This window comes from Ornithorhynchus anatinus, chromosome 21, assembly GCF_004115215.2.
Source record: "Ornithorhynchus anatinus isolate Pmale09 chromosome 21, mOrnAna1.pri.v4, whole genome shotgun sequence".
In the NCBI taxonomy this organism is placed as follows: Eukaryota; Metazoa; Chordata; class Mammalia; order Monotremata; family Ornithorhynchidae; genus Ornithorhynchus; species Ornithorhynchus anatinus.
The window spans coordinates 13597824-13618697 of record NC_041748.1 but is presented as its reverse complement, the minus strand read 5'-3'; the positions used below and the strand labels follow the sequence as shown (position 1 = coordinate 13618697).

The following is a 20874-nucleotide window of genomic DNA, read 5'->3' as shown; positions in this document are numbered from 1 at the left end:
TTCAAAATCAATAGGATGGAGTTTTTGTGCTTTTTAAAATGGTATTTGTTAAGCACTTACTATGTGCCAGGCACTAAGCTAAGTGGTAGGGTAGATATAAATTAATCAGGTTGGACACAGTCCACGATCCAAATGGGGCTCATGGTCTTAATCTCTGCTTTACAGATAAGAGACCTGAGGCAGAGAGAAGTGAAGTGATTTGCCCAAGGTTACCCAGCAGACATGTGGCAGAGCCGGAATTAGAACGCAGGTCCCCTGGCACCCGGGCCTGTGGAACTGATTTTTGGTTCGATGAAGACACTACCGGCGGTGATGCTGAGTCCATGAGGGTGAGTTGCGTTCTGTAATTCTGAATTTCCACTGTCCAACCCACCTAGTAAGTTGCTATCTCAGTCACGTCTCATCTCCCCCAAACCGTTTTCTCTCCCCCTGAGAGATCACCAATTTTTAGGCCCCATCCACTTATCCGTTAAGCAGTCATATTTACTGAAGGTTTACAGTGTGCAGAGCACTGTATTGAGCACTTGGGAGAGTTCAATAGAACAGAGTTTTTTGTGTTTTTTTAATAATATTTATTGAGTACTAATTATATGCCGGGCACTGTTCCTAAGCAGCTGGGGTAGATACAAAGTAATCAGGTTGGGGACAGTCATTGTCCCACATGGGGCTCACAGTCTTATTCCCCATTTGGTAGATGAGGGAACTGAGGCACAGGGAAATGAAATGACTTGACCAAGGTCACAAAGCAGACAAGTGGCAGAACAGGGATTAGAACTCAGGTCCTTCTGACTTGCAGTCCCATGTTTTATTCAGTAGACCACAGAGGCACAGAGAGAGATACAGCCAGATGGAGACCCAGAGGAAGAGAACAAGATAGAGACAGACCCACAGAGAGAAAGAGAGGGATTGTCAGAAACAAGTCACTGAGAGAAATTGAGTCAGTGACAGCAAGAGTCAGAGAGATGAAGAAAAAAAGATATAGGACAGAGTGAGTCAGAGACACAGAAAGATATCAAGTGAGAGAGATAGCTGGAAGACAGATGCGGAGAAAGAGAGATGGCGAAAAGAAACAGGAAGAGACAGATACGGAGTGTCAGGGAGACAGACATAGAAAGGAAGATGGAAGAGAGTCATAGGGCAAAAGAGATGGACAGCGAGATGAGGAGGGATTCAGGCCAAGGCAGAGACAAAGACTCATAGACAGAGCCCTGAGAGAGATACAGGAAGAAAGTGGGGATCTGTAAAATGGGGGTGAAGACTGTGAGCCCCACATGGGACAACCTGATCCCCCTGTGTCTACCCCAGCGCTTAGAACAGTGCTCGGCACATAGTAAGCGCTTAACAAATACCAACATTATTATTATTACAGAGATAGAGAGTGAGACAGAGAAGGGCAAAGGCACTGAGAGTCAGAGAGAGGTAAACAGGGAGAGAGTGAGAGAGAAAGGAGAGGAACCTATAGTCGGAAAAAGAGACGGAGACAAAAACAACAAGGAAGAGAGTGAGAGAGATGACAACAAAGCAGGATGAGCAGACAGAAGCAGAGAAACAGCAGGACAGAGAGTGTGACAGAGAGGCACAGAGAGACACAGAAAGAGAAGCAGAAGCAGAGACAACCACAGACAGAGACAAAGTTGAAGTCAGAGCGTGAAGGACAGAGAGAAGCAGAGAATGACACAGAATCAGCAAGAATCAGCAGGACTGAAAAATGGTCACGGGAAGAGAAAGAGATTCAGCCAGAGATAGAAACAGAGGGATACCAACAGTCAGAGATCAGGAGAGAGAGGTAGACACAGGAAGGGAGGGAGACATTGAGAGACAGAGATGAAGATGGCAAAATGGGCAGACAGAAGCAGAGAACAAATGACAGAGAAACGTAGTGAGGAAGACAGAGATATAAGGAGACACCAAGAGAAGCAGAGAAGGAAAGAGGCACAGACAGAGCATGACATAGGCAGAAAGAACAATACAGAGATAGAGGGAGATGGAGACACGGAGACAAACAGAGATAGTGGGAGAGGGAGACATGGGCAGTCAGAAGAGAAAGAGATACAGCCTGAGAGAGAGAGAGAGAGGGAAAGGCCTAGGGAGACAGGGAGGAAGAAAAACAAGGAGGGAGAGAAAGAGACAGTGAGGAAAACAGAGACAGAAACAGAGGGAAACTGTGAGAGATGAAAGGAAGAGAAACTGGCAGATAAAACCAGAGACAGACAAAGATGTAGACACAGAAACAAAGACAGATTGAGGGGCAGACAGAAGCAGAGAACAAGTGACAGAGAAACAGCAAGCCAGAGAGATGGGCAGATTAAAAGAGAGACAGAGGCAGACAGAGAAAGCGATACAGCCACAGCTAGAGAAACAGAAAGAGAGAAAACCACAGTCAGAGAGAGAGATAGGGAGGCAGACATAGGACGATAGAGGGAAAGGCATAGAGAGGGAGTAGGGAGAAAAACTGGGAGGGATAGATAGAGACAGTGAGGGAGATAGACACAAAGAGAGTCTGAGAGCAAAAGGCAGGGAGAGAGAGAAAGAGCAATGAGGATAGAGACCACTTCTGACAGAGAAAGTAGATCAGAGATGAAGACAGTGAGATGGACAGAGAGAAACAGAGAACAAGTGACCCAGAAAAGCAGCCACAGAGACAGAGATACAGCCAGATGCAGAGAAAAACAAAACCTGAAAAATCCACTGGCAATTAGAGATGGGAAGACAGAGGCAGACATGGTATTCGTGTAGAGAGACAGTGAGGGAGGAAAACAGGGAGGGAGGGAGGGAGGAAGACAGAGCATGATGTACAGTAATAGAAACAGAGATGAATACAGAGTGGGATGGGCAGACAGAAGCAGAGAACAAGTGAAGTAGAGAATCAGCAAGATAGAGCGAGGGATAGAAAAATGGAGAGGGAGAGAGACAGAGAAAGAGAAAGAGATACAGTCAGAGACAGAGAGAAACAGAAGGATACCAACAGACCAAGATGGGAGACAGACGTAGGCACAGAGAGGTAGGGAGGGAGACAGTGAGGGACAGAGGTTAGGACAGCAAAATGGGCAGACAGAAGTAGAGAATAAATGACAGAGAAACAACAAGACAGAGAGGATGGAAAGAGATACAGACAGATGCAGAGGGAAACACCCACAGACAGATAGGGAGAGAGAAGCAGAAACAGAGAGAGGGAAAGACTGAAAGCGAGAGGAGCTGACAGAAACAGAGATGGAGACAGAGGAAGTAGGACAGAGAGATGGGAAGACAGAAACAGAGAATAAGTGACAAAGAGAAAATCAAGAGAGAGAGAGGAACAGTGCCAAAGACAGACAAAAACAGCCAGAGACAGAGCAGGATGCAGGGAGATTGAGGCAGACACACAGAGAGGGAAAGACATCATGAGACAGAAACATAGAGATGGAGAGATCAAGAGATTGAAAGGGAGAGGAACAAACAGAGAGAAACAGAGAGACACAAAAGGGAGGCAGAGAGGGAAAGACAGAGTGTGATATGCAGAGAGAGTAAGACAGATGGAGACAGAGATGAAGACAGTGAGAGGGGCAGAGAAGCAGCGAACAAGTCACAGAGAACAGACAGAGGGAGAGAAAGAGACAATGAAAGAAATAAAAGCAGAGACATCCACAGACAGAGAGAGATGGAAAGACATAGATAGACCAGCATTCATTTGGGAAAGGCAAATGGACTAGGCCAGGGCAGAATAGAAATCAGAAAAATGGAAAGATTTAGTAGGTTGTTGGAAGTCTACTCAACAATTCCACACCCCAGAATCCTGGCTCTTATTCTAATTCCTGGACCATTTGTCTCTTACCAGCCCATTCTTTAGGTGACTAAAAGAGGGACTAAATGATATGCTAGCTGTGTAATTAACATATATACCTCATGATTTTTGTAAATTCTGAAGTAATCATTATTTTTTCTAGTTGTTGGGTCATATTTGGAATGCAGAAGCATTGTGGCCTAATGGAAATAGCATGGGCCTGGTCGTATTATAACCTGAGTTCTAATCCTGACCCCACCACATACATACTGTGCAACCATGGTCAAGTCACTTAAATTCTCTGTACCTCAGTTCACTCATCTGTAAATGGGGATTCAGTACCCATTCTGCCTCCTACTTAGACTGTGAGCCCATGTGGGACATGATTATCTTGTATCTAACCCAGCACTTAACACTTGACACAAAGTAAGAGCTTACAAAATACAGCAATTATTATTATTAGAGGGCTACTTTTCCTCAGCATTGCTATAAGAATGCTGAGGACCCCACACATTCAGTTTGTCGCCAAATTCTGACACCTTAACATTGCTAAAATCTGCCCTTTCCTTCCCATCCAAACTGCTACCATCTTGCTCCAAATACTTAGCGTATCCTGTCTTGATTACCGCATTAGCCTCCTTGCTCACCTTCCTGTCTCCTGTCTTTGCCTATCCCAGGCCATACTTCCCTCTGCTGTCAACATCATTTTTCTGAAAAATGTTCAGTCCATATTTCCCCACTCCTCAAAAACCTCCAGTGGTTGCCCATCCACCTCCACATCAAGCAGAAACTCCTTACCATCAGCTTTATGACACTCAGCTTGCTCCTTCCTGATTAGCCTTGCTGATTTCCTACACATTTCACACACTCCATTCCTCTCATGCCAACCTACTTACTTTACCTCATTCTCACCTATCTCCCCCCCAACCCCTTGCCCACATCCTCTCTCTGGCCTGGAATTCCTTCCCCCTTTATATCCAATAGCCCACCTCTCTCCTCTACTTCAAAACCCTCGTAAAAGCCACATCTCCTCAAAGAATTCTTTCCTGACTAATCCTCAATCCCCCAGCTGCCCTCCTTTCTCTGTCAACCATATACTTGGCTATGTGCCCCTAAAACACTTTTATATTCACCTCAGCCCCACAGCACTTACGTACACAAATTTTCCCTTACCCGTAACATTTTAAATACCGTCTTCTTCTTTAGACTGACTGTAAGCTCCTGTGGGCAGGGATTGCATCTACCAACTTTTATGAACTGAACTTTCCCAAGCTCTTAGGAGGAGGAGAAGTAGAAATAGGAGAAGGAGAAACGCTCCTCCACTTGTCTGCTGTGTGACCTTGAGCACATTCCTTAACTTCTCTGGGCTTCAGTTACTTCATCTCTCAATTGGGGATTAAGACTGTGAGCCCCATGTGGGTCAGGTACTGTGTCCAACCTGACTAACTTGCATCTACCCCAGTGCTTAGAACAGTGCTTGACACATAGTAAGCGCTTAATACTGCTGCCTACACTACCATATTATCGCCTGTATCGTTTGATGCTTTACTCCCACCAGTCCAGGAGAACTGTAGGCAGACCTTCCTCAAGATCCATTCATCATCAATTGGTTTCCCTCTCCAGGTCAGTTGGGAAGAAATAAGGACAGAATCTACTTATCGATGGCTCCAGTTTCACAAAAATCATCTTCCTCCTCGCTGCCACTGGCTTGGGGTGACTTCCCAGCCCCATTAAGGTGGGATCGCAACTGAGAGAACAGGGCAACAAGCAAAATTTAGCTAGCATCTTGTCCTGGCTGGGTTGCTCTCACCAGGTACATGGTGGCCTGGGCATACCCTAAATTCCTCCCCTGGGCAGCTCTACAAGTACTAAAGCGGAGTTCTATCAGAAGGACCACTTGAGCCCAGTTTCCTCCCTCTAAGGATCTGATGGGAGGCGGAGGAGGAAGAGAAAGAGGAAGAGGAGCAGCAGCAAAGACAGGCCTGGAGAAAATCCGTGTTGGGGAGGAGGCTTGGTTCCTTGTTGAAGGGGATGAGGAAGTGTCGAGACCCTCAGCTCATCTCTAGGGAACACGTTTACAAACTCTCTTTGTATTGTACTGTCCCAAGTGTTTAGTACAGTCCTCTGCATACAATTAGTGCTCAGTAAAATACTGTTGACTGATTGCTCAGGCTAACCTGGATCCACAGTTCCCAGAGCTGCCATGGGCCCTGGAACATCATCATCCAGTGCATTGAACTATAGGGTTCTGTGTGCAGAGCACTAGTTTAAGCACTTGGGAGAGTATAATAGTAGAGAAGATATCTACTCATAAGGACCTTACAACCGAGTGAAGAGACAAGCATTAAAAGAAATTGGAGAGAAGGTAGCAAGAGCATTTAAAGATACATACATAAGTGCTACTGGCTCGTGGGGGCTGGGATGTGTGTATACGTGTGTGTATATAAGTGCACAAGTGACACAAAAGTGTTGGAGAGGAAACATAGGTCAGAGAATGCGAGGTGAATCAGAGACGCCTCCCTGGAGGAGTTGTGTTTTCAAAACGGCTTTTAAGATGGAAAAAGTGCTGATCTGCCAGATATGTTCCCGTTTCCCAGAAGCCAGTCAAGTGGTCTCTCCCCCACATCCCAAGATACCCCCATAATGCCCTTATCCTTCTTTCAGGATGAAATAAGAGTGGAATTGGAGCTCTTCTCTACTGACTTAGACCCAAGGCTACTAGGACAAAACATTGACTATCAAGCTAGGCAAGCATTCTAAGTAAAACTATACTGTCAACTTGCCGGCAGAGGAAAGAAGAAAAATCTATAGTATTTTTCAAAGAAACCTTTCCATGCTGATCCTCCTCTTTCTCTTTGCTCCTTTTGGCACTCTCGTCTCCTCAGAAATGCTCTCAGAACATAATATAGTCCTGGGTGGTCTGACCGCTCTTTTTCAGTTTCGTTCTCTGGCTCCTCCCCTGCTTCTTATTCTCTGACTGTGGGTTCCCCTACACACTTCGGTTCTGGGTTCTCTGCTCGTCTTGCTCTTGAGTGAGTGAGTGAGCTCTTCTTTTCACAGGATTCACTTACCTCCTCTATTCAAATGACTCCCACATCCATCTCTCCAGCGCTGACCTGCAATTCCACATCCCCACTTGGTTGTCTTGCTGGCACCTCAAACTTAACGTGTATAGAACAGAACTCCTCTTTCTCGTTAAACCCGGTCCTCCCGTAACTTTCCCGTCTCAGTAGACATCACCACCTTCCCCATCCCACCACCAGCTCAGTGTCAGTTGTCAACTCTTGGCTACTGGCTCCCTGGTTAGAGAATTGCCATAAAACCCAAAAGCTTTGTTGAGATAAGTGAAGACTGTTGTGTGTCTCTATGCAGAAACCACCAGTTGTGTGCAGTTGGAAGGTAAACTCAGAAAGCAGCATGGCTTAGTGGATAGATAGTGGGCCTTGGAGTCAGAAGGACTTGGATTCTAATCCCAGATCTGGTGCTTAGCTGCTGTGTGATGTCAGGAAAGTCATTTCACTTCCTTGGGCCTCATCTGTCAAAGGGGGATTAAGACTGTGGGACAGGGACTGTATCCAACTCGATTTGACTTGTGTCCACACCAGCACTTGGTAGAGTGGCTGGTACATAGTAAGTACGTAAATGCCATTAAAAACAGGCTGCCAAAGAGTGTGGTGTCCATTCTTTAGGACTGTGCAAAGACTATTATATGAGACTAAACTGTAAGCGCATTGTGAGGAGGGAACATGTCCATCAACTGTGATACTGTACTTTCCTCAGCACTTACTACCATTAAATACTATAAATACTATCTGACAATTACTCTCCCCACCTTCAAGGCCTTATTGAAGGCACAACTCCTCCAAGAGGCCTTCCTTGACTGAGCCCTCCTCTTCTTCCTCCCCCTTTTGCATCACACTGACTTGTTCCTTTACTCATCCCCACTCCCATCCCCACATCACTTATGTACTTATCTGTAATTTATTCATTTAAAATAATGTCTGTCTCCCCCTCTAGACTATAAGTTTCTTGGGTCCAGGGAATGTGTCTATTATACTGTTACATTGTATTTTCCCAAGCACTTAGTACAGTGTTCTGCACACATAAAATGCTCAATAAATATGATTGACTGACTGACCACTAATGATGAATAGGGGTTAGAGGTACTGAAAAGAGGTACTGGGTCATCCAAGCACAGGAAGCAGTCAATCATCGCCCAGGAATCATATTTTTTCTACAGTGTACACATCATCCAAAAGAAATTCATTTGTGGTATAAATAAAGTCAATCAGCCTCACCGGTTTTGGGGGGGCCTTGACTTTCCACTGTAAATCCTGCCTTGTGAGGAAATCTCTGTGGCCCAAGGCCATTTTTTTTTTTTTGAGAGCTAATTGTTAAGCACTTTCTCTGTGCCCGACATTAAACTAAGTAGAAACGAGCAAATCTCTATACTCGGTCCCACATAGGGCTTCATAGTTTTAATCCCCATTTTACAGGTGAGGTAACTGAGACACAGAGAATTTAAGAGACTTGCCACTTTGTCACCTGGATACTAGAAAAAGAGCAACTGACATTTTTCAAAGTTAGCATCTCAAGCTGGACTTCTAGCTGGCACGCAAGATCCCACATGATTGCAAGATGGGATTGGAAATGTAACACTTGCTGGGAGAGATAGAATTACTCTGTCAGTCACCGGCATTTATTGAGCACTTAGTGTGCACAGCATTGATCTAAGTGTGAGGGAAAATATAGTAGAAATACTCTACTGAACTTGTACTTCTTATTTGGCCCAGAGGATAGAAACAATGTGTCTTAGAGATAAATTCTCTCTCTATGTCTCAGCACCTAGGAACAGACTTGGAACTGACGTTTATTCCATAAGGAGACACTTCATCCCAATTAAGGATTGTGAATCAATTAATCAATTGTATTTGAGCACTTACCGTGTGCAGAGCACTTTTCTAAATGCTTTTTAATCCCTATTTTACAGATGAGGTAACTGAGGCACTGAGAGGTAAATAATAGTAATTATTATATGTATTATTTTTATTTCATGGTATTTGTTAAGCACTTACTATGTGCCGAGCACCGTTTTAAATACTGGGGTATAAAAAGGGTCATCAGTTTGGACAGAGTCCCCGTTCCACATGGGGCTCACAGTCTTAATCCCCATTTTATAGATGAGTTAACTGAGGTTCAGAGAAGTTAAGTGACATGCCCAAGGTCACACAGCAGACAAATAGTGGATCCAGGATTAGAACCCAAGACCTTCTTTGTTCTAGGCCTGTGCTCTATCCATTTGTCCATGATGCTTCTCAAGGGAAGTGACTTGCCCAAGGTTGCACGGCAGACAAGAGGCAAAGCCAGGATTAGAATCCATGACCTTCTGATTCCCAGGACTGTGCTCTCCACTAGGCCATGCTGTTTCTTTGTACCTGTTTCAGGCATCCCACAGTCAAAGAATTACACTTGGTTTTCACCAGGAAACCTTCAACTTACATTCACTTATATCAGTTTTTTCACCCATGCGGTGGAATCCAGAACAATAAGGGACTCACGGTCTACAAAGAAAAAAAGTCAGGACCAAACAAGATTGTGACTCCCATTAATTTAGACTTTAGAACTGACTGACTTGTCAACATCTTTTCATGATACACTGGCTTGATGGAGGAGTTAGGGAGGAGACTTGGGGAGTATCTGACTTTTTGCTTTTTGGTCCAGAAAAATTGAGATCATCCCTCATACAAACTAACTGCATAGGCCATTTGGAGAAGGGTTCAAAAATAAAATCATTCATTGGCACTCAGACATAGAGTGAGCATCCTTTGAACTTTGCAGGAGATCCTTTAGCTGAGTTTGAGTTCAGAATAGAAGTCTATTAATAAAAATGATGGTTTTCAATTTCTGATTAAAATTGGTACAATGTGGTTTACAGCAAAATTATCCCAATTTGGGTTTTTCAGCTGGGGGACAAATGGTAGCAGACGACTTTACTCCTTTCTTTTCCAAGTCTTGGCTTTTGCCTCTTTTTCAGTGTTGAGTCCCCACAAGGAGAGTCCAATCCCTGGCTTCAGTGACAGAGAGGGGAAAGAGGGGTGTCAGATCTCTCTTAAACCAACTTTTTTTTTTCCTGTGTCAAGGTTTCTACCTTTCCCTACCTCCTTGCAATAAAATGAATCTTACTCTGGCTTTGTTGATGCGTTTTAGCCTCTATGATGAACTTTAAGGTGGCAGTCATCCCACTAGGCCAAACTTCTGTGTGTGGTATTTGTTAAGCAATTAGTATATGCCAGGCTCCATACTAAGTGCTGGGACAGATACAAGACAATCAGGTTGGACACAGACCCTGTCCCGAAGAGAGTAAACAATCTTAATCCACATTTTACAGATGTGGTAAATGAGACACAGGGTAGTTAAATGACTTTCCCAAGGTCACCCAGCAGACAAGTGGTGGAATTGGTAGCAGAAACCAGGTCCTCAGACTCCCCCAGGCCTGTGCTCTGTCACCTAGGACATGCTGCTTTTTAGGCCATCTTTTCTTGTTTCAGAAAATTCTTGTTCTCTAAAAAAACAATGGACAGTGACATTCTCGAGTAATCATAATCGGCCAGAAACTTTTCTGCTGAAGCAACCATTGCATTCAGTGGCTTTTTATTTCTCAGTTTTCCAATCTCCTTGTCGGTCAAGGTTTGCTTGGTGGGTAGGGGATCCGTTTTAATATGGCAAATGAGAATTGGTGAGACTCAGTGCATTTGGCATCCTGGCCTCCTGGTACCTCCTAATACTCTAAAGTAATTGTGGTATTTGTTAAGTGAGAAGCAGCATAGGCTAGTAGATAGAGCATTGGCCTGGGATTCAGAAAGACCTGAGTTCTAATACCGGCTCTGCCACTGGCCTGTTGTGTGACCTTGGGCAGGTGACTTAACTTCTCTGGGCCTCAGTTACCTCATTTGTAAAATGGGGATTAAGACTGTGAGCCCCATGTGTGACAACCTGATCACCTTGTATCCCCCCAGCACTTAGAACAGTGCTTCACACATAGTAGATGCTTGACAAATACCATCATTATTATTATTATTATTGTTATGCACTTACTCGCATACTCCCCTCCCCCAGTGCCATTTCCACATCCTCAGCCAAGTGCGGCCTGTGAAACACCCCCTCTCCAATGTGGGAAAACTTCCCTTCATTGTTAACTTGACCAAACCCTGCTCCTCCCCACCATTAATGAAACCTGGCTGTCCCCATATAACAAGGTAACCCCTGCTGCTCTCTCCAAAGGAGGCCTCATCTTCACTCACTCCTCCAGACTCACTGGGAAAGGAGGAGGTGTTGGTTTCCTTCTCATGCCCCATTGCAGCTTTAGCACTAATCCACTTCCCCCATCCCTATCTTTCCTTTTCTTTGTAGTCCATAACATCTGCCTCTACCACCCACTCCAGATACTAGTCACAGTCATTTCCTCCCACCCAGGCCCAACCTCCAACTCTTCAAAACATTTTAATCTCTTTCTCACCTTCTTTTTCCATCCCTGAATTGATCAATGGGGACTTCGGTATCCACATAGATGTTCCCGACAGCCTTTCCGCTGCCCCCTTTCTCTCACGTATCAACTCCACAGACTTCCTGCTCCACCCCAACTCACCCATTCACCATCCTGGACTCACATTCGATCTCATCATCTCTAGTCTGACCTCCTTGCCTCCTGTGTCTCTCCACTCCAGCCTATACCTCACTCTGCTGTCCTGACCAATTTTCTATAAAAACATTCGGTCTGTGTTTCCTTACTCCTCCAGAACCTCCAGTGGTTGCCCATCCACCTCTGCATCGAACAGAAACTCCTTACCATCAGCTTTACAGTACTCAATCCCCATGTCCCTTCCTACCTTGCTACTCTCCTGCTACAGCCCAGCCCACACATTTCACTCCTCTATTGCCAACCTACTCACTGTATCTTGATCTCACATCTCTCACCAACCACCTCTTGCCCACCTCCTGCCTCTGGCCTAGAACATTCTCCCTCTTTGGATTCTACAGACAATCATTTAAAGCCTTATTGAAGACACATCTCCCCCAAGGGGCCTTCCCTGCCTAAGCCCTCATTTATTCTTCTCCCACTCGCTTCTTTGTAGCCGTGATTTGCTCCCCAGCCTCTCAGCACTTTTGTATGTATCATTAATTTATTTATATTAATATCTGTCTCCCCCTCGAGACTGTAGGCTTCGTTGTGGGCAGGGAATGTCTACCAACTCTGTTATATGGTTCTATTGTACTCTCCCCAGTGCTTAGTAGAGTGCTTTGCACACAGTAAGCGCTCAATAAATATGATTAAATACAATTGATTTCAGCAATGCACTGCACTAAATGCAGAGGTAGATCCAAGAAAATCAGGTTGGACACAGTCTCTATCCCATATAGCTTTCAATCTAAGTAGGAGGAGAAACAGGTATTAAACCACTGTTTTACAGAAGAGAGAACTGAGGAAGTGACTTGTCCAAGATCATACAGCAAGTAAATGTCAGAGCTCCTCTAGACTGTAAACTCACTGTGGGCAAGGAATGTGTCAGCTAACTCTAAATAGGATACTCTCCCAAGCACTTAGTACAATGCTACGCACGTAGTAAGCATTCAATTAAAACCATTGATTGATTGATTGATTTGGATTAGAACCCAGTTCCCCTGAATCCCAGGCGCCTGGTTCTTTCCACAAAGCTATCATAAAGAATCCAGAGCACCAGAAGTCCCCCTGACACTATACCCAAGCATCATTCCAACTAGGAGAGAGAAAGGCTGGTTGTTTTCCAAAGTTTATCCACTTCCCCGTACCTCCCCATACTGACAGTGCTCCCAAAAGCAGCCACTTCTTGGGTTTACATTTGTAAATTGGAGCTCTGCAGTGAGGTGTGCTAAGATTTATCACCTGAGGGGGCAAGTGAGGTGGAGCTTCCTTATCCTTGTCCCCTGGCAGGAACATCTTAAGGGTTAGGCCAGAACTGAAAGACTAAAACTGGGGCTTTAGGGGAGCCCCAGGCAGAAGCAAGGCACAGATATCAGAGGTGAAGTCTGAGAAGATGGTCCAAAGGAGCACTCTTTTATATCGTACTCTCCCAAGTGCTTACCAAAGTGCTCTACACACAGTGAGTGCTCGATAAATACCACTGACTGATTGATAGAGCAGCTCATTCATTTTGTTGTCTTTGCATATCTACTAAATTTATTCAAGAAGTAAAACTAGTCAAATAAAAATGACAATTTTGAGTGGAAGCTAGTTAATTCTGCATTTCTGAAAAAGAGAGAGTGTGAGAGTATGTGTGTGTGTGTTTTGGGGGGTTCATACCAATTCAGCTTTGTAGAAAATTAAATAAGTGAAAACATACTGTTTCTAAAATGTGTTATGCATTGGATTAGTTGACTCTCTGGAATTTTGGTATCTTTGGATCGTGTTGTAAAAAGGACAGTGCCGATGAGAAGAAAGGTCTATATCTTGAACATATCTATTCTTGAAGATTTTCTGGGGAAGTGATTAGGTTTTGGGTTTGGAATGTGTAAGCAATCAACAGTCCTTGTAGCCATGTAACAGGAATTAACTTAAAAAGGACTAGAAAAATGTACTGTGCTTGTCAGTCTTCAAGAATGTTTGTGTCATTTTCCCCAATTATTTGATGCTTGACAACAACAACAAAACAAAGATTATAATCAAAGCAGTCACTGTCTTTGAATAATAATGGTATTTGTTACTCACTATATCCCAAACACTGTCCTCAGTGCTGGGGTAGGTAAAAGATAAAGCAGATATGCTGCAGTACATGGGAGTCATAGTCTAAGGGGGAGAAAGAACAAGTATCTTATCCTCATGTTTAGATGAGGAAACAGGACACAGAGACGTTAAGTCATTTGTTCAAGGTCACACAGCAGGCAAGTAGAAGAGCCAGAATAAGAACCACATCTTCTGAGTCCCAGGATCTTTGCACTAGGAAAGTGCTGCTGCTTGTGTGGAGAAGCCAAGAATGCCCCATTAGGAAAGAAAAAGATGAGTGGCTAGGATTATCTCTTAAGTAGCCTAGTGGGAGGGCTAGTTGCAGGATTCCTAGCCAAAGGTCATTGACACCTTACTTGAGTTGCAGCTTTTCCTAGGACTCTAAGGTTTCCAGCAGGAGTAAAGCCTCCATCCTGATTCACTCTGTCTTCGCTCATTCAAATAACTCATCCAACTCTTGGCTAAATGGGGAAGAGATTCTGCCCACCCAAAGATGACTGCTGTGTGAGCGAGTCAGTAAACAAACAATCAATGGTATTTATTGAGCACATACTAAGTGCAAAGCTCTTACTCTACTAAGCTCTTGGGAGGATACAATATAATAGAATTAGCAAACGCATTCTCTGCCCATAATGACTTTACAGTAAGAAAAGACTGCTTTCAAATAATCACATGTTCTCTGTTGTTTGTAGTGGGAACTCCACATTTCCACAAATAGAAAAGAGGATATGGATACTTAGGATTGTACCCAATTAACCTGATCTCTATCCCCCAGAATCATTTTCAAATATTAGGGTCAATCCTGTATTTGTCTATAGATAGATCTATATGCAGATAATAATAATTACTGTATTTGGTAAGTGCTTATAATAATAATAATGTTGGTATTTGTTAAGCACTTACTATGTGCAGAGCACTGTTCTAAGCGCTGAGATAGATACAGGATAATCAGGTTGTCCCACTTGAGGCTCACAGTTAATCCCCATTTTACAGAAGAGGTAACTAAGGCACAGAGAAGTTGTGACTTGCCCTCAGTCACACAGCTGACAGGTGGCAGAGCCGGGAGTCGAACCCATGACCCCTGACTCCGAAGCCCAGGCTCTTTCCACCGAGCCACGCTGTTTCCCCCTTGGGGGAAGCTTACTTACTATGTGCCAAGCACTAAGCGCCAGGGTAGATACAAGGTCATCAAGTTGTCCCATGTGGGGCTCACAGTCTTAATCCTCATTTTACAGATGAGGAAACTGAAGTACAGAGAAGTTAAGTGGCTTGCCCAGGGTCACACAACAGGCAAGTGGTGGACTTTGGATTAGAACCCACTTCCTCCGATTCCCAAGCCCGTGCTCTTTCTACTAAGCCATGCTGCTTCTCATTATAGATATAGATATATAGGTATGTATAGAAATATAGAGGTAGATATATGCCTCTCTTTCTTTATATATATCTAGATACCTAAATCTATATCTCTAGATATGTATATCTATATATATATTGTTCAGTTTTTCTTTACAGGCTTGATGCCAGAATGAATTTAAGTTGATTTATTTAATTTCCTCTTCTCTCACTCCCTTCTGCAGTATCCTTGGATCTGCACCCTTCATTCACCAGTCACTTGGCCCCACAGCACTTGCATACATCTCTGTGATTTACTTTTTGATACTAACATCTGTCTTCCTCTCTGGACCCTAAACTCATTGTAGGCAGGGAATATGTGTACCACCTCTATTGTATTGTCTTCTCCCAGTCACTTGTGACTGATAAATGATGAGACCTCCTGGGGCCATTTCCGAGCACTTGAAATCTCTCCCTTCTATTTCCCTCAGAGCTGCAGGGATCTGTGTCCTGCACTGCTCCCCAACTGATTAATAACAACAATAATAATAATTGTGGTATTTAAGTGCTTACTATGTACCAAGCACTGGGGTGGATACAAGTAGATCGGGTTGGACACAGTGCCTGTCCCTCTTGGAGCTGCTAAGCAGCATGGCTCAGTGGAGGGAGCCTGGGCTTGGGAGTCAGAGGACATGAGTTCTAATCCCAGCTCCACCACTTGTCAGTTTGGTGACTTTGGGCAAGTCGCTTCACTTCTCTGTGCCTCAGTGACCTCATCTAGAAAATGGGGATTAAGACTGTGAGCCCCACAAGGGACAACCTTCTTTCCGGTGCTTAGAACAGTGCTCGGCACATAGTAAGCACTTAACAAATACCAACATTATTATTATTAATCCCCACTTTACAGATGCTGAGGCACAGAGATGTGAAGTGACCTGCCCAAGGCCACACAGCAGACAAGGGGTGAAGTCGGGATTAGGACTCATGACAGCATGGTGAAGTGGATAGAGCACGGGCCTGGGAGTCAGGAAGTCATGGTTTAGAGAAGCAGCGTGGCTCAGTGGAAAGAACCCGGACTTGGGAGTCAGAGGTCATGGGTTTGAATCCTGACTCTGCCACGTGTCAGCTGTGTGACTGTGGGCAAGTCACTTCACTTCTCTGTGCCTCAGTTCCCTCATCTGTAAAATGGGGATTAACTGTGAGCCTCACGTGGAACGACCTGATTCCCTGTATCTACCCCAGCGCTTAGAACAGTGCTCTGCACATAGTAAGCACTTAACAGATACCAACATTATTATTTCTAATCCCGGCTCCACCACTTGTCTGCTGTTTGGCCTTGGGCAAGCTACTTCACATCTTTGTACCTCAGTTACCTCAGTTGTAAAATGGGGATTGAAACTGTGAGCCCCACGTGGGACAGAGACTATGTCCAACATGATTTGTTTTGTATCCACCCCAGAGCCTAATACAGTGCCTGGCACATAATAAGTGCTTAACCAATACCATAATTATTATTATAATCTTCTCACTGCCGGCCCCTGCTCTATCCACTGTGTCATGATGCCACCCTAAAGCCTTCACACAGCCACAGAACTTGGTCGGACTGGAAGGTTGAGGGCAAAGAGGCAGCCCATTTAGGCCCGCAGCAGTCAATCCCAAGTCAGGGGAAACAATTGTCCTAACTCTCAGCACCTGGGTCCAGCCCACCCTCTTTCCTCCCCCTCCATCTGCTCTGCTCCTACTTCCCCCGACTTTCCTCCCTGCCCAGGCCCCACCTGGGGGCAATCAGCAATCCTAACCCACAGGCCAGAGTGATTACAGCTGCAGGACAAAGGGAAGTACCATCATGGCCACCCCAGGCAAATGTTTAAAGGCTGCAGGGAGGAAAGTGGCATTTAGTTTGGCTTTGGGGGGCAGAGGAGAGAAGATGGCTGTGTGGGGCAAGGTATGTTCTGGCTGTATCAGAGTAGGACTGTGGTGTTTATTGTTTGGCATGCTGGTCTCCCCCCAGATTTCTACGCAGAAAAAAGAACCACAGCCACTGAAACAGTTGGAGGAAACTTTCATGGCCCGTGATGGTCTCTTTCCTGGTTATGAAGGTTCTGGGGCCCAGCCGGTTTTGGGTCCTGAAGAGCCTCTCTATCCACCCTTACCATCTTCAATAGCTTCTTTTTTGACTGGCAGTAACCTTGGATTTACCATCACCCCCAAGAGTAAGTGTCTGGGAGTGGGGGGTATCTGCCTCTCTTTGAGGAGTGTGGTAGAGGGAGGGATACTTCATAGATGCTGATTTGGGGGAAGAATGGAAGAGGTATGGCTGAGGAATGTAAAAGGGGAAGTGAGTCTCCAAAGGGGCAATACCACAGTGTAGGAGCTAAATTCCTGCAAAACAGTGTAGCTTAAGGGTGTGAGAACACTCTTTGGAGTTAGGGGACCTGTGTTCTAATACTGACTTTGCTGTGTCTTTTGTGTGATCTGGGGAAAGTCAGTTCACTTTTCTGTGCTTCTATTACCTCATCTGTGACATGGGGATTATGACTGAGCCCCCGTGGGACATGTTCTGTTCTATCTACCACAGTGTTTAATACAGTACCTAAGTGATTATCAAATATCACTGGGGAAAAAACTTCTGGAGTCTCTGGCTACTTAGCCCTGAGGTATGCTGGTTAATAATTTGGGGCCACCAATTGATGGGTAACTGTCCACTAAGGGGTGGGAAGGGAATAGTGCAGATTATGAGGGGAGAAGGGGTAATCAATCAATCAATTTTTGAGTGCGTATTGTATGCAAGACACAGTCCTAAGCATGTGGGATTTTGCCAAGTTGGTAGAAATGTTTCCTGTCCACAGTGAAGTTACAGTCTGGAGGTGGAGAAAGACACTAAGATAAACTTCTAAGAACCTTGTGGGGGTGAGAAAGGTGGTGTCTTGGCTCTGAAACCTGCTGGAGGCGGACTGGGTTTGAAGAGGAGTGACGTTTTATCCTGGGCAATCACTACAGGCAGGACCTCCATGTCTCTCTTCCCTCTCGCTAGGCTGCCATCTCTCGGGCCACCACTGGATTCTCCACTTCCAAGTGGTCTCCTTCCATGATAATGAGGTTATGGAGCTAAGGGTCCAAGTGCCAGTTAGCTCTTCCACCAGCCACCCCCTCATCCTCGAGCTGCAGGCCCTCAAAGAGGGAGGAGGCTGGTTCCTGCTGGGCTCCTTTCCCTTCACCCTGCCATCCTCGCACATGGGCTCGGAGCTGGTGCTGGACGTGACGTGCCTCCTGGAGTACTGGATGCAGCTGGAAGATGTTTTCCTGGGCTCCATCGTCCCGTGGAGGGAAGAGCTGCGCTCCGGGGACCTGCTCAACAACTCCATCCTGCTGGCGTGCCTTGAGGCCAGGGCCGACCGGGACACGGTGCTGCTGGTTACGGCCTCGCCCCCGGCCCGGCCCGTGCTGATCCACCAGGCCGACTCTCGGAGTCCTGCTGATCCTCCCTCCGGGATGGCCCCTGAGGTCTCCCATGGGGAGCCCTGCCAGCTCGGTGACATGGAGGTTGATTTCCGGCTCCTGCCCTGGGGCTCGTCCATTGTGCTGCCCAAGACCTTCAATGCCTACAGGTGCAAGGGGGCTTGCCCAGAGGGATCCCATCATCTGGCTGACTTTTCCAACTACTTCTCGATGCAGGTAAGGATTTAGCCTCACTCCCGGTCCTAATCCTGAGGGAGGGATGATATCCAGAAGGGGCTTTTGACCTGCCCAAGATGGAGGCCGGTTAGGATCTTGCATCTGCCTGACTTGCTCCTCCTCTTTGACTATTGATCAGGGTCATGGCTGGAGACGGTGGGGCATTGCTGGTTAGGAGGGTACCCCTTGCCCTGGTCAGGACCCCCTTAACCCCTCTCCTGTCCTGATCCAGAAACAGGTTGCCTGTCCTTGGAAGAGTCTGTCCTGTGTCCCCTCGCTGCTGAGACCGCTTTCCCTGATGGTCATCGAGGCCAACACCCAGGCCGTAGTCCACCTCCTTAAGGACATGGTAGTGGCAGAGTGTGGCTGCCGTTAGCTTGGAGGTCCAGTCTCTTCCCAGCTGGGCAGGGCTCATGGGGTGGGAGTGAGGTCTACTTCATAACTGTTCCCCAAATGGCATGAATTGGGTTTCTCACTTGGCCATGAGAGTGAGGTCATGTCTGGATGGAAGTCTCAAGCACTGCTTTTTGTCTTTAGCAATCAATAAAACATCACTATGACAATTGTGGAGATGGACGTCTTTAGCTAACTCTTTTGTGTGTCTGCAGCCTGCTTCAGTTGGGACACTAATCTGGCTTAACATATGTGTTTTAACAAGCAACTTGAATTATGGTATTAAGAATTTAGTATGGTGCCAAGCACTGTTTGAAGTGTTAGGGTAGAGAGGTAATCAGGATGGCCAAAGTCCCTGTCCCACATGAGGCTCACAGTCTTAATTCCCATTTTACATATGAGGTAACTGAGACACAGGAAAATGAAATGACCTGCCCAAGGTCACACAGACAAGTGGCAGAGCTGCAGTTAAAACCCATGCCCTCTGCTCTTGCCTCTAGGCCATGCTGCTTCTCACACCCTTGACTGTGTTTGCAGACTGCTGATCTTTAAGGTCAACACTCCACCATCCCCTACTAAGGCTTGGGCAGTCCCAGGAGCTCCTAAAAGCTGATGGCCCCTGAAGTCTTCAATTCTTTTTTTCCATCTCCTTCCCTTCATCCACCAATTAGGAAGTCCTGCTGTTGTCACAACTTCCAAGAACTTTTTTTCATTCCCATAACTGCAACTTCCATGCCTCTTGCAAGAGAAGTTTAGAAATTGGACTAGAAGGAATGGAACTTGGCTGAACTAAGCCCTCAAGTACAATAGCTACTGAGACAGTCACAGACCACAAGCAGCTTCTACTTTCTTTAGAGACATACAGGAATTCATTCATTCAATCATATTTAGTAAATGCTTACTGTGCACAGAGCACTGTACTAAGTGCTTGGAAAGTAAAATTCAGCAACAGGTAGAGACAATCCATACTGAACAACGGGCTCACAGTCTAGAAGGGAATGTACAATTCAGCAACAGATGGACACAATCCCTGCCCAGTGATGGGCTCACAGTCCAAACGGGGTAGACAGACAGCAAAGCAAAACAGAACAAAAAAAAAACAAGATGACATCAAGATAAATAGAATCAAGGAGATATACACCTAATTAACAAAATAAATAGGTTAATAATATATGCAAGTGAGCACAGTCCTGAGGGGAAGGGGGAAGAGCAGAGGGTTGCGGGAGCATATACCTAGAAGTCAGAAGGACCTGGGTTTTAATCCCAGATCTGCTACTTGTCTGCTGTGATTTAGGCAAGTCACTTCTCTTGCCTGTTACCTCATGTGTAAAGTGGGGAATAAGGTTGTGAAAATACGTTGGAGAGGGACCATGTCTAACCTGATTAGTTTGTATCTACCCCAGTGCTTAGAGTGTCTGGCTCATAAGTGCTTAAATACTTTAAAAGTCATCACAGCTTTGCTAGACTGACTACATTCTAGAGCTTGATTGACATTCACTTGCTTTTTTAAACAAGGTACTTTTATTTTGACTCCTCCTGCTGTGCAGTGATCAAAATTTTGATTGGATACATGGTAAAAGATTGAGCAAAGTTGAATGGCTGCTTCATTTACTGAATCAAAGAGGTCATCTGCCTTGAGGTTATCAGCCCTGGTTTCTATTGACTGTCTATAGTGCAATCTGCCCTAGAACCTGTAACTACCAACACTTGGGGTAGGAAAATCCCTCAGATGTAAAGATGTTAGTCAATACCAGGCCCTATCCATCAGCCAGTTGATTTCTGAAGCTGACAACTCTAGAGTTGTTGAGCAAGGATATGGCTTTCCCTTCTCCCTGTCGTACTAGAACTGATGGCCCTCCCTATTTCTAGGAGTCCTTCAGATTCTATGACTCTTTCCACTTAACACACTATAAATCATCAAATGTGTGTGAACCTGGGGTGCAGATGCTTGAGCTGA

At 45.3% G+C, this 20874-nt stretch overlaps 1 protein-coding gene across 1 annotated transcript; it reads left to right on the top strand.

The window, feature by feature from the left end:
- Window positions 1-204: 204 nt before the first annotated feature.
- On the top strand, window positions 205-19094 carry LOC103170194 (nodal homolog 2-A-like). The gene is made up of 4 exons (XM_029049130.2): window positions 205-329; window positions 16861-17062; window positions 17884-18524; window positions 18757-19094. Exons 1-4 carry the CDS (start codon window positions 324-326, stop codon window positions 18898-18900), a joined length of 993 nt encoding a protein of 330 aa, XP_028904963.1. The 5' UTR covers window positions 205-323; the 3' UTR covers window positions 18901-19094.
- The last annotated feature ends 1780 nt before the right edge of the window (window positions 19095-20874 follow it).